The sequence below is a fragment of the Ochotona princeps genome, chromosome 17 (genome assembly GCF_030435755.1).
Source record: "Ochotona princeps isolate mOchPri1 chromosome 17, mOchPri1.hap1, whole genome shotgun sequence".
NCBI lineage: Eukaryota > Metazoa > Chordata > Mammalia > Lagomorpha > Ochotonidae > Ochotona > Ochotona princeps.
This window is the reverse complement of record NC_080848.1, coordinates 52050084-52072082: the sequence shown is the minus strand read 5'-3', so window position 1 is coordinate 52072082 and position 21999 is coordinate 52050084. Positions and strand designations below refer to the sequence as shown.

Below are 21999 nucleotides of genomic sequence, written 5' to 3'. Positions count from 1 at the left end.
TTTTAAATTACAGAAACCTTATTTTTAAAATTGTATCTTTTTTTTGGGAAAACATTTATTTATAAGGTAGAATTACAGAGTGAGGGAGAGAATTTTCCATCTGCTGGTTTACTCCAGAAATGGCTGCAAAGGCTAGGGCTGGGCCAAGCTGAAGCCAGGAGCCAGGAACTTCTTCTGGATCTCCCACGCTGGTACAGGGGTCAAGAACTTGGGCCACCCTCTGCTGCTTTCCCTGGATCATTAGCAGGAAGCAAGATTAGAAGTGGAGCAGTGGGGATTCCCAGTGCTCCTATGGGATGTTGATGTTGCAGGGGAAGGTTTAACCCATTGCACAACAAGGCCAGCACCTGTTTCTGACTTTTTTTAAAATTTATATATTTATTTGAAAGTCACAATTACAGACACACACACACACACACAGAGAGAGAGAGAGAGAGAGAGAGAGAGAGAGAGAGAGAGAGAGAAAGAGGGATCTTCCATCCATAGGTTTATTCCCCAGATAGTTACAAGGATTAGTGTTGGGCTGGACTGAAGTTGGAAACTTTCTCTAGGTCTCCCACATGGGTGCAGGGACTCTAACACCTGGACCATCTTCTACTGCTTCTATCTAGGCAATTAACAGGGGGCTGGATAGGAACTGAGCCAAAACCCTTTCAAGATGACAGCACCGCAGTCTGCAGCTTTATTGTGTGTGCCAATGAGGGGGAAATCCTGGCTTTTCTGAAAGTGGGGGAGTATGTTTTGCATTCATTGTATTCAGACTTATTTTGTTCTTTCCTGCTTCTCCTTTGTACTTGCCTGCCCCCCTTTCTTATTAGTTTCACTTTCAGGAGGGTTTCCCAGAGCTGCACAGCCTTCTGAAGCACACCCCAGCATCTTGGTTGTAGGCACTATTGCCCAGCTTGTCTGCCCATGCAGCTCTGGGCCTTGGGCTCCAGCTAGCACACGGATACCCGGCCTGGGGCACCTGGTCCTGGGTTTCCAGGAACGGTCCTCAGGGCACACCCAGCAGGGCTGGGAGCAGCCTGTGTTTCTCCAGCAGATTCTGGGAAGTGATGTGGAGGCCGCTGACTGCCATCCCGTACTCCCTGCTTCTCTGCAAACTCCTGGCGGGCGGTGGCGAATCTGTTCATGGCTGTGACCGCCACAGCCATGCAGAGGGTGAAAGAACCCCAGGCGAGGCTGCAAACAAAAGGCACAGTTAGGAAACGGCCTAGGATGCTGAAACTGGTGCTCCCCGCTCTGGGGGCAGTTTTGTGGAGAACCAGCTTTTGGTTCTACCCCACTGGGACCTGTGTTTTGGATCATGGATCCCAGAGACCAGCCAGTGGATTGTTTAGTCCGGAAGTCAAGGAGGACAGATTCTGCAGTGACCATCGTGTGTCTGCACCATGGCCTCATCTCTGCAATTCTGTGATCTCAAGCTGGTTCCTTTAGCTCTTTGCATTAGTTTCCTCAGCTGCAAAACCGTAACGATCTCAATGGTACATGTCACGCTCCAGCTGTCTCCAGAGAGGGACGTCAATGAACTCAGAAGGAATTCTATGGCTGTAGTCTTGTATGCAGATGGTAGGGCCCCCCAGGTCTACCCCATACCCCCAGACACTCACTGTCTCCTCTCCCCCCAGGACAGCAAAGGGTTAGCCTCTGGAGAAGGTGATGATGAAGAGGAAAGACTTGGATGCTCAATGGAAGGCATGGAATGAATGGCTCTGAGAATAAGGGAGAATATGAAGGTTTACATCTGGAGTGGGAGGCTCTTTTCAGCCTCTCTGCCAGGCCCAAAGTTCAGAGTGTCAACAGGCAACTCATCCTCGCATCCTGCAAATCCTGGGTGAGTTGCCTTCTGAAGATACTGCGGTGGATGCAGAGAAAGACCCTCCACCAACTGACATATGTGCAATGCTGCTGCAGACGGAATTCCCAGTAAAGGAGAGGGCTCCGTGCTTCATCACTACAGACAAGCCTACCAGTGGACGGATCAGAGCCCCGGAACTCCCAGTTAACCTTGACTATGACTTGACAATCAAGGACTCCAGCCTAGAGGGGAAAGTCTCAAGAATGAGTAGAAAAAGAAAGAAGGGAAGGAAGAAAGGAAGAAAGATCAAGAGACAGAGAAATGGGAACAATTGGGAAAAAAAAGGAAGACTCCTTGGATGTTAAAACAAGATTCCAAATGAGAACTGCATAGAAGGGTTAGGAGCTAAGCAGAACACCAGTTTCAGAAAGTGTAACGCTAGATATATAACATGAGATAATCTAACACCTAGAATAAGAATTCTCTCAAAAGCGAGTCAATGGATTTTTTCATAACACTTATTTTGAAAGACCCCGCTTTTTAAAATCAAAAGTAACCTGAGAAATCCATTTTTGAAGTAGTAATTTAGTTTTGGGCTTGTAAGATAAATATTTCCCTACAGAGTATCTCATCCACGAGAGCTTAAGGATAAGAGTATCTTCTTTTGAAAACAGAGGATTGATTTTGGTATTTTTAATTTTTCCTATTGGAGGGTATTATGCTTTTCTTTCTCCTGGAAACTCTTTCCTGGCTAAACAGAAACAGAAAAGGTAATGGTACTATGTTGTCATTTGTTACATATAACAATTTCATAAAATAAAAGGAAATTACACTTAAAAAAAAAGCGAACAGGAAAACTAAGGGAAACTAAGAGAAACAATCTAAGAAATGATGTAAGAAAATTTCCAAGAATTCTAGGATGGGGACATTCAAATTAAAGGGCCTACCAGACACACAAAAGAATGGGCATGAAGGGTCCAGAATTCCAACAAAGGCATCATATGACACGAATAATAAAACAACAGGCTATTTACAAAGGCATGTGGGTCAGAATGATGTAGGAGTCTCAGAAGAAGTAATGATGTCTAGAAACCAGAGCAGGTTCTTCAGAATTCTAAAGGAAAATGTTTTTTAGCAAGAATTCTGTGTACAGCATTGCATAGATGAGTTTCCAGACAGAGAAGAAGTAAAATATGTTGTCATGGAACCATTTCTTACGAAGGTACTGGAGGATGTGCTCCAACAAAATGTGATTGTAAGCTACGATAATGCTTGGGGCCTAGGAAACAACAGGCTGGCATAAGGGGGCAGCCAAGAGAAGTCTCATGATAACAGGTGTAGACACAACGGGTTCTAGAGTAGGTCAGGAAGATGGAGGGGGTCAGTGATGCTGGAAGGTGAAGGTTGGAGTGGGTTGAATTGATGGACTGTTTTGCTTAGCATTGTTTGAATTTTCCAATATTTACATGTATTTCTTGGATTAAAAACTGAAGAATAAAAAGTCTTAAGAATGAAACCAAATGGTATCAGAAAGAAACAGGTCATTCTCCAGAGCCCAGCAACGTTTGGGATTTGCTTCCATTTGCAGCGGTAGGATCTCAACACAAATTGGCCCTAGTCGAGAATGCCTTGGCAGCCACCTAAGCCCGGCAGCAGCTCTGTGCATGTGGCTGATGATTGGATCTCATGACCCATGGCGCACTTCGGAGGGATGTTGCTGAAGGGACATAGGTGGAAGGGATGGTGCCCAGCAAAGTGAGAAGACAGAGGCCAAAAAAGTTTAAAATCCGATAACTTGCTAAGAACAGGAGTTACAGTTACATAGACATGTTCAGCACATCCTACCATAGCAGAATGAGAGAGTAAGTCTTGTAAATGTCACATGTTTGACAAAGAGGAAAGCAGTAGACAGGTGGTTAGGTAGGATGGGAGTGCAGGGGTATGTGTGTCTATCTCTAACATACATGCTTTGGTGGTCCCATCAAAGACAATCACATGGTTTTGTAGGTTATGGTCAAATCTTTCTGTTACCAATAGACCTTCTAGGCTGTGATCTGCAGACAAGGGCCGGGATCATTCTAGGGCTCAGTAGAGGTTATGGTTCAGGATATTCTGGATTTAAGAATGTATTGACAACAAAGTCTCCACTGCCTAAGGCTTTACTGCATATCAAGCGTTTTATAAGCATGATGTTTTTCAATCTCCATGAAAAGCATTTGGGCAGATCTCCCCACTTCCCGGACAGGAAACAGGACTACATAAAGATTACAGAACGTGTCCAGGGTCACAGGAGTGGTAAGTGTCAGCACCATGACCATGGTTGATTGTCCTAGAAGACCTGTGTTACATCTTTGCTGTTTCCCTGCAGCATGGCTAAGCAACTTACCCATAGGACCAGCCATAGTCCCATGACTGGGGCCTCCAGTCTTCAGGTCCAAGGTTCACGGTGATTTGAAAAATGGTCGTGTACATCATGTGGGCCACCATGCCTAGGAGCCCTGCACAAAGAAAGCTGTGTGAGCAGGCAACACAATGGAAAGGCTTCTCTATCTTGCATACACAAGATGTTCTTCAGTGTCCAGGGGGTCCTTGAGATGTGTCTGCACCAGCACCTCCTTAGACATTCCACCTGACATCTTACTCCCATGTCGACACCAAAGAGACCTCCAGGAAGAGGCCTTCTCACTGGCAGGGAGGACCTTGGTGGATGCCTACAAGCATCCAATGTCCTGAATCTTCATAGGATTCAGAAATTGGATTTTGTCATCTTATTCACTGACACTAAGATTCAGGAAAGCTGTGTTCTGTTTACCCAACACAGCAATGGTGTACAAACGAGGCTGCTGCACTAGCAACTTAATGGGGTTTTGTGGGGAGCGGAGGGGAATCTTGGTGGAAAGGCTCGCTTAGGAGACGTAATGAAGATTCTCTGAAAATTGCTTGGAGAACATGGAAACACAATTGTAAAATAAAAGTTCTTTAATTCTCATGGAATATTTATGCCAAATGTGGAGACAGCAATCATTTGAAAGCTACCATTGACTGAGTATGCATGTGGTACACTCTTATTGAGTCACCACTGAGGCCCAGCTTAGCCAGAGCTGGGTCCAGCAGCCATCAAGTAACAGAGATCTGAACCTGGGCAGGAGTCCCTCATAGACTCCCCTGCTGGTCTCAGAGCCAGTAACCTTCTTCCCAGGGTGTGATAAAGACACATTTTACCTCCACCTGTGCCCATTTCCTTTCTTTCCCATCAGTCACCCAAAGAAACACTGCTGCTACCCAGTGGGGCTTACTCAGTGACCTCTCCGCAACACTGCTGTCCTTCCAGACTGTGGCCACTGGCAGGGAAGAGCCAGCACACTACTGGGCAATGGACACATCCAGCCTGATGTGTTGTTCCCTCTGGGATGGTCTGTGGGGAACTTGTCTCTTCTAAAGAGGCCATGGAAACGGACCTGCGAGGACCATCAGGATGGCCACCAAGGCATCCACCTTGAACCAGTGGAAGCCAGAACTGGGCTGCCTCACTCTGGAGCCCAGGAGAACAGCACTTAGCAGCAGGAGGAGGACATCTAGGAGCTCTGCGCCGATGGACAGCCACAGCACACCTGCAAAAGGAAACAGACACCTCTGACATAGAAGCCCTGGATGGTTCAATCCTGGACTTCCGGTTATGTCTAAAACCAACCATCCAAAACCAAGCGCCTTGGAGTGAAAAATCAGATACCTCTGCCAAGACTTGGAGCATTAGGAATGAAAGGGGCCTCCTAGAGCCCGATGAGGATGTCAGTAAAGATTGCACTTCATGGGATGAAACAAACTAAGCAAAATCATATGTAGGAGGACCCGAGATAGGCAAGCAACTCCTTTCTCTGGCTCAGAAAGTTCCCAGGTGAGGTTAGCTCTGTCTTTTAGAGAAGCTCCACAAAGTTCAAGACCAGCATGAAAGACTCTGAGAGTAGCAGAGCCCTGTCTGGGGCACCATGACCTCATTTATTTCTGTGTGGGCTGCTTGCCTTACCACTGGATAGGACTTTGTGATGCTGTGTGTGGAGGGGACAGGGAGGGCAATTGGCATCTGCAGAAGGCATCCTGGAAGGCCCTGCAGTCCCAATCATGAAGGAACAGAAGTGACTCCTACCCCCTACAGGATCTGAGGAAAGCAATTACACATTGTCTGAGTGCTACGGTGAAGATAGAGTGTTTGAGACAGCGCTGTGCCTTCATCAACTCTTTTTGACTCGGCTGCCTTCACCTCGCACAGCTGGCTTGACTTCAGCCATGCTGGGAACACTGACACCACAGGAAGTGGCAAACCCCACTGATCAAAACTTCCCATCCTCCCTGCATCATTGGTGGTTAATGTTTGCCTGCAGGCCTCTGGCTACTGGGGACAAAAAGAGAGGCTGTGGTTCTAACTTTTGGACTTGTTGTCTTGGACAAGCCCTAAATAACTGTCTCATCTTCTCTCTACATCCAATCAAATCAAGCAAAAAGATCCAGCTTGGGGAGGCGGCTGATGGGCAGAACAAGGGAAGTGTTTACCCTGCTCTTCAGCTGGCACCACACTCCGGAAGCTCCTGCATACTTCACCTGAAACAGAGAATGCCTTGGTAAAGAGGACTCCACTGCACACCCTCTGCACGGCACCCCCACACATCTGCAAGGAGGATTGCAGAGTGTGACAGACCATTTCTTGATTTAAAAAAAAAATTCAACTTTTCAATAACATATATTTAGGTATTCAAAATACAGAGTGAGAGAGATCTTCCACTGGCTGGTTCACCCTTTAAATGGCTTAACACCTGATGCTGAAACTCTATCTAGATCTCAGTATGGGTGGTAAGAACCCAAGTACTTGGGCCATCCTCTGCTGCCTTCCCAGGGAGCTGCCAGATCAGAAGTGGAGCAGCTGGGACTGGAGCTGGTGTTAATGTCGTAGGGAGTGGCTCAACTTGCTGTGCCACACCAGTGGCCCCATGGAAGTGGCCTCTTTTTATAACAAACTGCTCTCAGGTATGGACTATTTGAGAGCTACATAAATGCTGTTGAGGGAGGCCTCCCCATTAACCTAAAGAGCCCTACTAGGTCCTGCCTCTTTACATCATCATACCGGCACCAGGCTCCTGACACAAACACCTTTAGGGGGGATCGCCTCAAATTAGACCCAGACATAGCAAGCAGTGAGGATCTATCTTGTATTTTGAGTTGCCTTTTCCAGCAGGAGTAAAGAGGAGGCTGGGGACAGAGCCAGGTGCAGGACACAGAGGGAGTGGAGACCAGCCAGGCAGATTAAGAGAATACTCCGTAGCTTAGAAGCATGAATTTAGCTGGGCCCTGGACCACAGTGATCCCCTGATTAACACAAATCCTCAGAAATGATGTTTCTTTTGAATAAAGCCTGAAGGATTAAAGGGAAAAATCTTGATAAATCCAATGAAGCCAGGGAGGCAGGTGTGACATAGCTTGACAGTGCCCCAGTAGTCACATGGCAGGGCAAGCCAGCGAGTCCCAGGCTTCAGTGATAGACTTGGCCAACCCCCGTCTGCTTCTTCCTCATCTGGCCCTTTGTTCCCAGCTCAGGAGTCTCACTTGCAGCCTTGCTTGAACTTCCTTGCCTCATGGAGTAACACTTGGAGTTGTGCATGGATCTATTGAAGGGAAAGAACATGCCATCTCAGCCCAGCCTAGGCCATGAGTTTACATTTCAAACATTCTTTTTTGGCTGTAGAACAAAAGGTGTGGCCTTTCCTTAAAGACATTGAATGGTGTGTGTGTGTGGAGGGGGGGAGGGCTGGGGTGGGAAGGGGAGAATTACCAGGGGTAGCTGTTCCAGAGAACATCCTTTAAACAGCATTCCAGGGAAAGTTGACTAGGAGAAAGATGGTGCTGGCTTCTAGTTGGGGTGCTAATGGGCAACAGGAAGCCCCTTTTCTGGGCTTGCTTTAGGGTGTTGGGAGATCTCCTTCCAAGTCTGACATCTGCCTGGCTCACCTCTCTTCAAAACACAGTGTTGGCTCCTTCCCATTGACCTTTAGTCCTATCCCTTTTTCTTTCCTAATTCCCAAATCTTCCAAGCACCTGGGAGAAATTCAACTAAAGATGAGGTGCTTGTACAGCACAATCTTCAGTAAGGGACCCTAGATTACACTCAGCAGTAGACAAGCTTTCTTGGACTCATGTATTATTTGTAAGACACTTTCAAATTGGGAGTTTCTTTTTTTTTTTTTTTTAAGATTTATTTATTTGAATGGCTGAGTTAGAGGGAGACAGAGAGAAAGATAGATAGGGAGAGAGAGAGAGAGCGAGAGAGAGAGAGGAGAGAGATCATTTGCTGCTCACTCCCCATATGGTCACAATGGCTGGGGCTGCGCCAGGCCTAAGCCAGGAGCCAGGAGCATCCTCCAGGTCTCCCACTTGGGTACAGGGTGCCAAGACTTTGGGCCGTACTCTACTACTTTCCCGGGTATATTATCAGGGAGCTGATGTGAAGTAACCAGGATTCAAAGAGGTACCCAGGTGGGATGCTGGCCTTGAAGATAGTAGCTATACCGTCTGCTACAGCACAACCTTGGCCCCTAAATTGGGAAATATTTGTAGAGAGCCCCAAATATCCAACTTCTCCTGAAGAATTAGGGAATCTGCTCATGGGGGCATGTGGTCCCAAAGCTGAGCTAAGCAAGAAGCTGCCCCATGGAGTAGAGACAGAGTTTCAAGGTCATTGTCATTCCCAGTTGGTCCTGCTGTACACAGCAAGGCTGGCTATAGTTCCCACCCTGTTGATGCCTCACAGGGAGGAAGGGATTTCAGCCAGAATCAGGGTGATAATCTGTATTCCAACCACAGCAGGCATCAGAAAGTTACACCCTTTATTTCTACCTGATGTTGTCTCTGGATTTCTGAGAGTATCATCAGCTCTCTTCAGCATTCAGTGTATGCTACTGAGGATGCAGGAGCGATGGAGGTGATGTGTATGTCAGTGTGTGTGTGTGGGGTATGTGCCTGAGTGTATGCATGTGTGTTTATATCTGTGTGTATGTATTCCATGTGTCTATGTGTCCATGTGTGTATATGTCAATATACACCCATGTGTCTATATACTTGTTAAGTGTCTATGTGTGTGTTTGTGTATGTGTGTGCTTCTAATTGTGTGTGTCTATGTGTATGTGTCTGGGTGTGTGTTTTTGTGTGTATGTATTTCCGTATGTGTGTCCTTGTGGTTATGTATGTATCTATGACTGACTGTGTCTGTGTGTCTATGTGTGTGCGTCTCTGTGTCTATGTGTGTGCAACTGGGTGTGTGTTTCTGTATGTGCGTGTCCATATGTTTATGTGTGTATCTATGACTGGTTGTGCATCTACGTGTGTGCATCTGTGTGTGTGTGTGTGTGTTTGTGTTCATGTGTGGACACTTTGTGCAATGGTACCAGTGTTAAGGGACTTCATTGTCAGTGCTGGGGAAACATTCTACTGCTAAGGGCTATTGGGTATTTATAACGTCATTCACAGGCCTTTCCAAATCATGAACTTAAACTTTAGCCTGCCATAGATGTATCAAATTTTGAGTCCTGGCAGCAGTTGTGTTGGCAGGGCCAGGCCAGATGATTTCATGGGCATGGCATGGGACCCACAGGACGCGTGTTCCCCACCCCTAGGTGGCAGGAGCTTGGTAGAACCTCACATAGCATCTTGGCTATGCTTTCTGCCCCTGTTCTAGGTTTAAAAGAATCCTTTCCTCACCCCACACATAAGCTGAGCAACGACCTCTTTTGTTAGAAATCTCAGGGTTAGTTTAACATCATGGTTTATATCATCCATTTTCATTACTATTAGGAAATAACTGAGGCAGGCTAACTTTATAGAGGAAGGAGGCTAATTTAGTTTAGTTTGCGGAGTTCAAGGGCAAGGTGCTGGGGTTGGCCGAGCTTTGGTTAGCACCTCATGGTAGATGTGGGAGTGCCTAGGAGAGAGACCATATTGCCTAAATCTGGAATCCACAGAGGGACTGTATTGCCACAGTCCTTCCACAAGCAGCACCTACGGACAAGCCACCAGGCTGCACCTGTTCAAGGCTTTCACCACCACATGGTGGACAAGTCACAGCACACACCTGCCCGTGTGGGTAACTAAGTCACAGCTCACCCTGAATGGCTATTCCGTGCTTTCCTCCTGCTTATCTTCTTTCTTAAGCTAATTTCTGGGCTATGCTTCCACCGACCTTTGCACACTCATTTCTGCCTGAAATATTCTACGCCCCGTCTCAAGCAGCTAACAGTCACAGTCTCACCGCCTTGGAGTGGTGGGCACCTGCTCTAGGCAGTCTTCGGTGCCCAAATCACCTGTCTCTCCTTTTGGTTTCCATATCATAGGCATCATTCATTATTAACCATGATTGTGTTTTTCTTTGTTATAAAAAATTGGTGTTTACTCATTTTCATTTTATTTGAACGGCAGAGAGAGAAAAACAGAGGGAGAGACTCTACCATTCAAGGATTTACTCCTGAAATGCCTGCAACAGCCACATGCCAGGGGACAGGACCAGGCCAGGTGAAAGCCAGGGGCCAGGAATTCAGTCGGGTCTGCCAAATGAGTGACAGGGACCCAAGTCCTAGTGTGATCACCTGTTGTCTCCTAGGATGAGCACTAATAGGAAGCTGAAGGAGAAGCTGAGCTGGGATTTGAACTTGGCACTTTGAAATGGGATGTGGGCATTCCAGGTGGCATTGTAACCACTGTGCCAAGTGCACACCCCTTCTCACTCTGTGTTCTTCTCATGTCTCACCTTTGCATCCACTTCCCTCAACCGCAGTTGCCTCGCTTGCTGCCTAACATTGTTAGTGGATTTGCTCCAGGCTGCATTGAAATCCTTCTTTTCAGGGCATCTTGCTGTGTTCTAGAGGGGTGCAGCTCTGACTTTCGTGTCATAATCACCAAGGGAACTTACCAGATTAAGACATTCCAACACAGAATGGTGACTTGGGGATAAAACAAACAAAACCCAAACCAGAATGCTATGGAAATGGAAAAAGAAAAGGCAATAACAAACTCCAGCAAAAGCAAAAGCAAAAAGCTATTACGAAATGCTGTATCACAAGCCTGAGACTGGTACAGGTGGGACAGGTTGGGGAGCTCTCCTCTTTCCACTCTCGGAGGTGTTTGTTTCCTAAGCACGACAAAGAAAATATTCTGAATCTGAGCCTTGACTGATAGCCGAATGTCTGTGAGTCAAACTTCTCTCTAGTTCTTTACAAAGATAACACACTTTTTCTTTCGTAAGAGTTGCTCTAAGAACATCCCACACGCAGGACAGGGACGCAGCTTAGAATTAGATGGGAGTCACCTTGGAAGACCAAAGCGTTTTCATGAACTGGGATTGAGTGCAAGGACAGAAAGTAAAAGCCAAGGGTTAATAAATGTATACCATATGTCAGGCATGGTTGCAAGCACATTGTGTCACTGCTGTCCCTTAGTATTTACAATAATTCCAAGAGATGCATGCCTCATCTAGAAGAGAAAACTGAGGCCCAGGAAGGTAAAAGGAATTCCTCAAGGACCCACTGCCTGTGCAAGGGAAATTTGCCCCCCAGCGGCTGCCTCCTCCCGCACCACCGTCCTGCACCCATCACTCCAAGGAACCCACTGGTCGAGCTCACCTGCGTCGCTGAAGTTCTGCTCGCAGGACAGCCAGAGCCCCACATGGAACCTGCGCTGGGTGAACTTGTCGTCGCCCATCTCCCAGATATATTGCACTGCCTGGCTCCCGTCAGCCCCACCGCTGCTGAAGTGAATGCAGTGCGGCCCGCCCACTGGGTCCTGGCACAGTGGCTTTGTCACCCGCCTCATCCCTTGGCACCAGTGGCTGCTGCTCACGGCGGTGAGGGAGAGGGCAAGGGCCAGGCAGATGGGGAGGAGCATCCAAGCCCGCTGCCGTCGGGCCCTGTCCATGGTCCACTGAGGTGTCGGTGCAGGATGAACCCCGGGGGAGCCGCCTCGTCCCCTTCGGTCACTGTCCCCATGCTTCATTCCCGCCCTCTGCTGTCCCGAAGCAGTGTCCTCTCTCATCCCTTTGGGGAATGACAGTGGATAGTGCTGCTGCTGCATACATCAGAGGCCCCAGGCAAACAGATCAGAGCTGAGACCTCTCCCCGCCTCCCCGCAACCACCTGCTCCTTGCCGGTCCGTCCTCCACAGGATGGAGAATGTACCAGGGGTGGGGGTGGCTTTTGTTTATTTATTTTTTATGTCAGCTCAGTGGCATCAGGTTCCCTCCACTGTTGGGTAACTAGCGCCACCTCCTGTCACTACAACTTATCCCCTACAACTGCTACCCTGCAGCCTCTAACCCTAACTCCCCACCTCCCCTCCTCCCAGCCCCTGGCAGCTACCATCCTGCATCCTGCCCGTAAGATTCTTCAGTATTCCAGGCATGTCGTGCAAATGCAGGCAAATGGTAGCTGTCCTTTTGTGCCTGGCTTCTCTCTCTCTTTTTAAGATTTATTTTTTATTTATTAGAAAGAGAGTTAGAGATACAGAGGTGAGGAAGAGAGTTTTCCATCTCCTGGTTCACTCCCCAAATGACCACAATGGCGGGGCTGGGCCAGGAGACAGGAGCTTCTTTTTGGATCTCCCACACAGGTGCAGCCGTCCAAGGATTTGGGCCACCCTCTGGCTACTTTCCCAGCAGAGCAGTCAGGACTTGAATAGACATCGATATGGGAGGTCAGCACTGCACCTAGAGGCTCACCATGCTACACCACAATGCTAGCGCATGCCACTCCTCAAGGCACACCCTAATACACACCCCTATTTCATTTCTTTTTAAAGCTGAATACCACAGTTGGCAGTGAGTGTCCACAGATCCCACCTACTTAGATCTAACCAAGAGCAGATGGCAGACATTCAGGCAAAAAAAAAACCCCACATCTGTGTTGAACAAATGCAAACTTCCGTTTTCTTGTCATTATTTTCAAAACAGTATAACTTGCTGGTACGCTATATAATGTGCAGAGTATTCACATAACATAGGAGCTGGCATCTTGGCAGCGTGGGTTAAGTTGCTACCTGTGATGCCGGCATTCTGTAGGAACACTGGTTCAAGCCCCGGCGGCTACACTTCTGATACAGCCCCCTGCTAACTAACCTACCTGGCAGAGCAGCCAGAGGGGCAGGGGCATCTGAGGGGATTTCACATTGTCTGCAGTTACCAGGCCTGCCCACTAGATGGCTCTATGCCAACGGGTGAGGAAGAGTGTGGCGCCCTGGGCACTGGTCCCCTCAGAACAAGGAGCTGAATTTCCTTCATCAGTGTGCACCCTAGCACGTTCACCTTGCACCTTTAAAGTGCAGTTACAGAACAGTTCTCCCATCACCTGCAGCCCCCAGGCCTCCTACCCACCCCGCTCCCCACCCCACAGGTCACTTCTGCCCTCTGCATTCCCAAAGAGAAAGCCTCATTAAGGCCAGAGGCCACAGCACCCAAAGAGTGCATTGTGGGGGTGCCTTGGTTAGGAATGAGTGTTTTATAGCTGAGGTGTAAAATCTTGCTGTGCAGGTGTTTTTGTTGTTGAGATTTCTACTAAGGTGAGTTTAACTGCGTCCCCCATCCTCTCCCCAGCTGCTCTGAAATGCACTCTGAGGGGTTTGAGTTGAATGTAAAGCAAGCACCCAAATGGAAGCATGCCCTTCTCGCCTCGCATTAGTCTGAGCTTTTGACTCAAGCCTGACATGGGCCCCCCTGGGCCTCTGTTTTGGGGAGGTTGGGGAAGCTAAAAGTAGGGGAGGATGTGGAGGCTGAGCGGGGGGGAGGTGGAGTGAGACGGACCGAACTCACCCAGAAAGGGTAAGGGTAAGGCATGGCTTTTCTCCAAGCAGCTGTGGTTTGGGGATCCTGCTCAGAATACACGGTTCATTGGGCTCGCCATTTGCTATCTGCCATGTGGCCTTGAGCTAGCTACCCGAGCTCTCTGGACCTCGAGATCTCTGAGCCAGCAAGTGGAGGGTGCTGTGGGGTTCTTGTGTGGTGGCTGAGAGCTGAAATGTGTGAGCTGGGCAGAGAGGTGCTGGGCCCTGCAGCCTGCCGTGGATCTGCCAGGTGGCCTGGGAGTGGGTGGGGGCGCTGACAGCACAGGGATGAGTTCAGAACAGGGGTGCATGTTGCACTTCGCAGCACCTCATGTGTGGCTGGCACCCGGACTTGACCCTGACTCCTGAGTGGGTGTGACTCGCTTGAGGCCCTGCGTTGCTTGCTGCAGGTGTCCCGGGCCAGGTCACTGTCCCTCCTGGAGTCTCAGCATACACAGGGCCTGAAAAAACTGAACGCCTGAGAAAGACGCACCCCACTTCCAAGGTAGCCCGCTCCAGGCCCATCTCCTGCTGCCCAGTCCCAAGTGGGGAGCTCCAGGTTGTCTCACTCTGGGCCCTGGGCAGGAAGCAGAGCCCCCCCAGAGCGGGACTGGCTGCTTGGTCCGCTCTGCTTTTCATGCTGGGCTTGCTGAGGATGTCCCAGGCAACACAGCTGACTTGGGGAAGGTCTAGAAGGAAAAAAAAATCTACTTGGTTTAGGGTGGGGTGGCAGTGGGGGAGGCCAGGGCGGAGGCTGAGCTGCCTCTCCGTCACTGCCGCTGATGATAAGAAATTTGGGCGATTCAGGAACTCGCAGTAGACGGGTGCAGACGCTCCGGCTGTGGAGAGGATTTACGCAAACATTCTGTCCCCGGACAAGGAGGAATGCACGCCGAGGTCGCCTGCGCTCCATCTCCTAGGGCCCGAGCCGTGCGCCTTTATTGGTGAACCACCGCGACAAGGATGAGGCCTTTGGCGGTGGGCAGGACACGGGCCCTGCCCTTGGGGGCGCCTGCCTGCCAGGGCACCCGGCCTCTCCCCTCCTACTGGGCCCCTGGGAGCCGCTTCCTTCTGCTGGCGTTGCTGGTTTCCATTGAGCAAGTAAGAGCATTCCGTTATTCTGCATGGTTCTCTTAACTCCCCATAGGATCTCACGCTGGCGGTTTTCCTAGCGTGTTTGGGACCTGGACCACCTGTAGGCGTTTGGCAAGTGGACAGCAAGGTGAGGAAAGTGAGGACCTGCTGTCATCTGAGCTTGCAGACCTGGTCACTGGTGATCCTGGGCGTCTCATCTCCAAGTCTTTTTCCTATGCATTTGTTTTGGATACACGGCTGAAATGAGGAAGGCTTTTAAATGCTGTGTCGACAGTCTTTGGGAGTGGGTGGGCGTTGTGGCACGCACCACCCATGGCATTTAAAACGGCTGCCCTGAGCCCCTGTCTGCTTCTGGCTCGAGCTGGGGTTTGAGTGGTGGAAGTATTTTTTCCTTTCCTTTTCTCTGTCTTCCTCGCTATTTATTTTCAAAAGGATAATAAAATGCTTATGTTAAAAAAGACTGATCAAGTCCAGTGAGCTACGGTGAGTTCACTCTGGAGTCCCGCCCTTCAATCTCCTTGAAGGGGTCTTAACTGCCTCACCTCTCTGGTAGGACTTTCAGTATCATTACTTCCCTGGGTGATCATTCTTGATCCCAAGTGGGGACTTACGCTTGTGGGTGTTTTTATCTGCATCTGGTTGGAAACAGACATCCCCTTCCCTTCCCTTCCCTGCCTCTCCCCCGCACCCCCGCCCAGGGTCGCACCACACACTTTCTGCGATCCATTAATGACAAAACACACCGCAGGCAAGCTAGCCCGTACACTGAGCACTCACTGTGCTCCGGGTCTGGTGCCCTCCCCCACCTCCCCCTACCTCCCCCTACCTCCCCCCAGCCCCTACCCTTCCCCACTCTCTCCCACCCTCCCCTACCTCCCCCCACCCCTTGGCATTTCCATGATCCCATTTCACGCTCTCGGCTACTCTTGTACTGATTCCATTTTATGGATGAGAAAGGTGAGTCTTGGGCAGTCAGGCAAGCTTTTCTGCTGTCAGTGGGGTGGAGCCCCCTGGCTTGATCTGGACAGGTTCCAAGGGGTTGGTTAGAACTAATTGAAGCGTCACATTGTCATTTGCTGATGCCAGGAGGACAAGTCTTTACCCTTGCGCGGCCCAGGGCCCTGTGTCTACACCGGGCTGTGTGTGGTGGGAGGGAGCCCCATCTGGCTCTCCGGAGCCACCAGAGCAGCCTAGGGAGCGGTCTCTTCCTCCTTTGTCGTAGAGCAGGGTTAGCCTCTGTGTGCAGCCTGGCTTTCCTGTGCCCCTCCTGCCCCTGCGCAGGGCGGGCTACGGTGTCACAGGGCTCGTCTTTGCTGGGTTTCTGTTGGTGTTCGCTGGAGACCAGACGGGCAGAGACGCTCCACATGTGCATTTTCCCAGCGGCTACCTGCAAACCCGTGAGCTCAGACAACGCTTCCACAGGCCTCCTGACATGATCTCAGATGTCTCTTGGGGGGCCCAGCATGTTCCTGGGGAGCGAGTAGCCCCAGGACTCCAGTCCGCCAGTGGTGGAGCATCTGTGGGCAGAGTTTGTCCAGAACTCTCAGCTTTGCGTCCATCCTGGGAGTGTCTCACAAGGGAAATCCTTGAGATTCAGATGATGGAGGGACTGGTGCTGCGGCATAGTGGGCTAAACTTCCATCTGCGGCACGGGCATCCCGTATGGACACCAGTTCCTGCCCCAGCTGCTCTACTTTTGGTCCGGCTCCCTGCTTGTGGCCTGAAAGGGAGGCAAGCAATGGCCTAAGCGCTTAGATCTTTGCACCCACATGAAAAACCCAAAGGAGGTTCCTGGCTTCAGATTGGCACACTTCTGCATAAACTCTGCCTTCCAAATGAACGTAAGATAAATCTTCAAAAAGTTGAGATGATGGAAAAGCCAACTGACCCAATCTGATCATGCTATTTTGAAGGCATATACCCAATTATCATCTCAAACCCCTTAATTCACATAGCTAAAATTAAAAAAAAAAAAAGATATAGCTGATTGTCTAGTTTTTGTCATCCTCTACCCAACCACATGGCAAGCCCAGCCACGGTGCCCGGGGCCTAGAATGTTCCTTCACACCTGTGAGGGCGATCCCCAAGGCTTTGGCCCTTGTAGCTCACAAGCCGTGGAGCTGTGGTGTCTCCCCAGGGGGCTTGGGGATCCTGTGTTCTTTCTCCTCCGACCCTCTTGGACCTGCTGACCTTGCCCCAGGGCGGCTTACTACCCAGGCATCGCCGTACCTTGGTGTTCCTGCCAGCAGGGCCCACTCCCAGGCTCCGCCATCTGCTCCATGTTTGTGGCGCGCTGGGCGTCATTTCTAGGTTCATTGTGTGGGATGGCCATGACCGTGATCTTGCTTCTCTGTCTTCTGCCTCCTGTTCTTACACCATGGCTTGACATAGCCCTTCTTGACCAATCCTGCTCCTAGAAACTTTCCCAGCATGGAATAGAAAGGGCCATGGTGCAGCTGCTGGCACAATGCCGCCATAAAATTCACATGATGAGAGATGTTCTGGCACAGTGGAGTTTCTAAATTTAAGTGGCTTAATAGTCCGATCCGCACACCGGCCCCCATGCTCATCTAAGTTATTTAATTGTCTTGACATGAAAAAAAAGCCCGAACTCTCCAAGGCTCTGAGAAGTGTCTTTTAATGTATTATTGGTGGGAGTGTGAAGGGGTGGCTACTGAGGTTGTGCTTTTCTGGCAAGGGTCATTAGCTTGGTAGGACAGTCTTAAAAACTTTAACAACGTGTAAACACCATGAATCAGAAATTCCAGTGCAAGGATTTTCTCCTGAGAAAATAAAAATGGGCTCTTAAGTATTTAACTACAAAGATTTTTCATTGGAGCATTATTTACATTAGCAAACAGCTGAAAATAGATGTCTAGCCATAGAGAACTAAAAATCCACATTTATTTCACATTCATTCATAGAAAATCATGGAGCTACTAAAAGGATATTTTACCATTTATTTCTTGAAATACAAATACAATCCCAGGATAACTTCTAATGAAAGTTAAGGGCTAGAAGACAATTTCATTCTCTTTTGGATAAAATTTAAGAAAGAAAAATATATAGAAAAGTATAGAGGTAGAAGTAGATGAAAACATTTTTAAAAGAATTTATTCATTGGGCCCGGTGTGGTGGCATAGCAGCCAAAGTCCTCACCTTAAACGCACTGGGAATCCCATATGGGTGCTGGTTCTAACCCTGGTGGCTCCACTTTCCATCCAGCTCCCTTCCTTTGCCCTGGGAAAGCAGTTGAGGATGGTCCAAAGCCTTGGGACCCTGCACCCATGTGGGAGACCTGGAGGAGGCTCCAGGCTCCTGGCTTCAGATCAGTGCAGCTCCGGACATTGCAGTCACTTGGAGAATAAATCAATGCACAGAAGATCTTCCTCTCTGTCTCTCCTTTTCTCTCTGTATATCTGACTTTTCAATAAAAATAAATCTTAAAAAAAAGAAAAGAATTTATTCATTTATTTGAAAGGCAGAGTAAGAGAGAGAGAGATCTTTCATCTGCTGGTTCACTCTATACAGTTGTAGAGGTTGGAGCTGGGTTGGTACAATGCCAGGAGTCAGGAGCTTCTTCTGGGTCTCCCATGTAGGTGCCGGGGCCCAAACACTTGGACCATCCACTGCTTTCTCAGGGCCATCAGCAGGGAGCTGGTTTGAAGTGGAGCAGCGGGACTTGAACCAGTGTCCATATGGGATGCCGGCACTACAGATGGTGGCTTCCTTCACTACACCACAGTGCCAGTGGTAAGGTGATGGTTCCACTGTCTGCTCCTTTTGAGTCTCTGTGCTTTTTGTTTTACTTTAAGTATATCCCCTCCCTGATGAAGAAGAAACACAGATTTATTTCAAGAAAGTCCATACCAAGTTCCTTCCCCTTTTTTTGATTCCTTCTTAGCCAAGCTTTGTGCTGCTGCCTAGACAAGGAGAGTGGAGTCCGAGGTCAAAAGGGATTTTCCCGGTTAGGAAAGCATCCAACCGCACATCTCCTTTCCACCTGACTTTATTGGGGGCAATTTAGCTGTGACTGAACTTGGGATGGTCCTCTTGAGGTTTTTGGATATCTTTAGGATCTGAAAATACTTTTGTCTAGCTTGCCCAGGCTGACCACACCTTTTGTTACTTATTTTTATTTTTCATTAAAAAATTATTATTATTATTTTTAAAGATTTATTTATTTTTATTACAAAGTCAGGTATACAGAAAGGAGGAGAGATAGAGGAAGATCTTCCATCCGGTGATTCACTCCCCAAGTGACTGCAATGGCCGGTGCTGTGCTGATCTGGAGCCAGGAGCCAGGAACCTCCTCCAGGTCTCCCACATAGGGGCAGGATCCCAAAGCCTTGGCCCTTCCTCGACTGCTTTCCCAGGCCACAAGCAGGGAGCTGGATGGGAAGCAGAGCTGCCGGGATTAGAACGGCACCCATATGGGATCATGGTGCATTCAAGGCGACGATTTTAGCCGCTAGGCCACGCCGCCAGGCCCTTAAAAATTATTTTATGATACAGTTCTAAAGGCTCTTGGTTTTCCCTTACCGCCTCCCCAAATCTCCTCCCCCTAACTTATTTCCCCCGTATTATTATAATAGTATAGTCCTTCATAAACAGTCCATCATTCTGCTGTTTGAGTGTATCCTGACATTGCAGTCATGAACAATGGTGGAGAGTCCAGCATCCCATTATCAAGATATATTTAACAGTTTCATTGGGAATCTGTCTTTGATCTGGAAGTAGAGATGCATACTGCATTGTATCTTCACATCTGGATATGTTAGTCTCCATTACAGTTACTATATACATCCCCTTAAATGAAAAGCCACAAAACAAAATCAATCACAGGAAGAAAAAATTAACACACACCATGAACTTAAATAACATGATACTGAATGACTAATGTGTCACTGAAAATGTGAAAAAGAAAATCAAGAACCTTCTTTAAGAAAATGATACTACTGTATGACTTATGAGTCAGTGAAGAATTTAATATGAGGAAAAAATGTTTTGAAGAAATGAAAATAAGACCAAACACATAAAAATCCATGAGATATGGTTCCTACTGATCTTTGTTGGTGAGATGTGTCTCCTGTAGACAATGCATAGATGGGTTTTGTGTTTTGATCCAATCCACTAGTCTATGATGCTTAATTGGTGAGGTTAAGCCATTTACATTCAGGGACAATATGGATATGTGATAATTTGGTCCTGTCATTTTAGCAATGGGTTGTTCATTGTTTGATTTAGTCTTCTGTCATTTTACTGGGGTGTTCTCCACATTTGCCTTTGATTTTGGCATGTGCTATTCCTTTTCTCTGTCAAAAGAATATCTCTAAGTATTATTTGTAGGGCAGGTCTGGAAGAAGCATATTCCTTGAACTTTTCTTTGCTGTGGAACAATTTTATTTTGCTGGGTAAGTTATTCTGGGCTGACAATTTTTTCCTTCTAGAATCTGGAATATGTCTCTCTTTTCTGGCCTGTAGAGTTTCCTCTAAGAGGTCAGCTGTGAGTCTAATTGCCATTACTCTATATGTCAATTGATTTTTTTTCATATTTGACTGAAGAGAGCTTGATTATCATGTCATGGTGAAGATCACTTTTGGTCAACCCTGTGGGAGCTCTGTGCCCCTCTCTAAGTTTCCCAAATCTTTCTCCATATTAAGGAAGTTTTCATTTATTATTTCATTGAATACATCTTTAAACCTAGCTTCTCTTTCTGCACCTTCTGGAACTCCCTTTAACTGTTATATTTGACCTTTCAATAGTGTTGCTTAATCCCTGAATATATATATATATTTTTTTTAGCTTGATCCAGCTCCACTGTCAGCTGGTTGATTTTCCCCCCATTGTGACAGGAAATATCTTCCAATTCTGAGATTCTTTCTTCTGCCTCGTTCATTCTATTGTCGAGGCTTTCCATTCAATTTTTAATTTGCTCCATTGTGTTCTTCATTTCTACTAATTCTGCTTCATTTTGTTTCTGTGTTGTTATTTCCTATGTGACATGTTCCTTAAATTCCTGCATGTGCTTCTCCTTGTGGATGAGAAGCTTTACAATAAATTTTTAAGTTCTTTATCCCCCGCTTTCTTGATGTATTCCTCAGTTAGCTTTGAGCTTTGCAAAGGATTTTATGCCTTTGCAGGAAAGTCTTCAGTAATATTTATTATGCCTCAAGCTGACTCAGCTCCAGCCATTGTGACCACTGAGGAGAGAACCAGCAGATGCAAGGTCTCTCTCTCTAGGGCTCTCTCTTTTCTCTCTGTAACTCTGCCTTTCCAGTAAGTAAGTAAATAAATACATTAAAAAAATAAATGAAGGAAGGCAAAACTCATAGGAAACTGGAAAGCAGGGATAAATGCTGTTATTGTAACCTAATTAGGTTTGCTTACTGGTTACTTCCATGATCCTCCCCAGCTGTGTCAGAAGGTGCCTTGGGCACTACCATGAACCCACAGGGACACCAGGAATTATTTTGAGTTTTGAGGGGAAAGCACAATAGTTGTGGCTTTGTTGAGCACTTATGCGAACCATTAGCTTGAGGTCGTCAAGGTCTCAATGCTGCAGCATCTTTGCAAAGCCAGGCTTTCTGCAAGGGCTGTGATGTACAGCAAGTGCTGTGAAGCCCCCCAGACCAACATGGACCAGGAAATGGAGGTAGTGGCGTCTCCTCTGACTCCAGAGCCTGAGAAGTTGTGCAATGTGTGACTGATGCTACGTAGTTAGACATAAATATTTATGACATTATTTGGACTTAACTACTCAATAAATGGTGCTTTAGATTTATCTTTTGAGCCCAGGATGAAGTGGAAAAACTATGGAGATGACAAGGGGAGCTCACATTACGGGAAACTTGGGAACTCTGGTGAGCACTGTCACAAAGCTGGCTGTGCACTCCCATAGATCTCCTCATGGGTGCTCGGTGTGGGGGATGCAGGGTTTGGTACACAGGTTAAGATATTGTGTAGGAAGACCATGTCTCCTACTGGAGTACCTGGGTCAAGTCCCGGCTCCTCTGCTTCTTGTTTTTTTCCTGTCTCAATTTCATCATCTTAAAAAATCTTGTATAAATTATTACTTACATTATTATTATTTTATATTTTTAAAACATTTTGCCGTGTTCACTTCAAATGTAGACATTGCATATGCATACTTTTATTTTTTAAAAAAGATTTATTTATTTTTGCTTTAAATTTAGCATTACAAAGAGAGAGAAAAAGATCTTCCATCTGCTGGATCACTTCCATCAAATGTCCACAGTGG

General features: G+C 47.6%; 2 protein-coding genes across 3 annotated transcripts in view; one reads left to right on the top strand and one right to left on the bottom strand.

Annotated features, from left to right (window-relative positions):
• Positions 1-938: 938 nt before the first annotated feature.
• On the bottom strand, positions 939-11746 carry GSG1L2 (GSG1 like 2). Its single transcript, XM_036496217.2, has 5 exons — positions 11455-11746; positions 6347-6394; positions 5257-5409; positions 4185-4296; positions 939-1182 (listed from the first exon to the last, which is right to left on the bottom strand). The coding sequence occupies exons 1-5, from the start codon at positions 11744-11746 to the stop codon at positions 939-941; spliced, it is 849 nt and encodes a 282-aa protein (XP_036352110.2).
• A 2712-nt stretch (positions 11747-14458) lies between these two features.
• The window catches only part of GLP2R (glucagon like peptide 2 receptor), a 56996-nt gene continuing 49455 nt past the window's right edge, over positions 14459-21999 (top strand). For both annotated transcript variants that reach the window (XM_058675788.1, XM_058675789.1), the window contains exon 1: positions 14459-14743. In XM_058675788.1, coding sequence (XP_058531771.1) covers positions 14606-14743 — 138 coding nt within the window. In that variant the 5' untranslated portion in view covers positions 14459-14605. The remainder of the gene's footprint in view (positions 14744-21999) is intronic.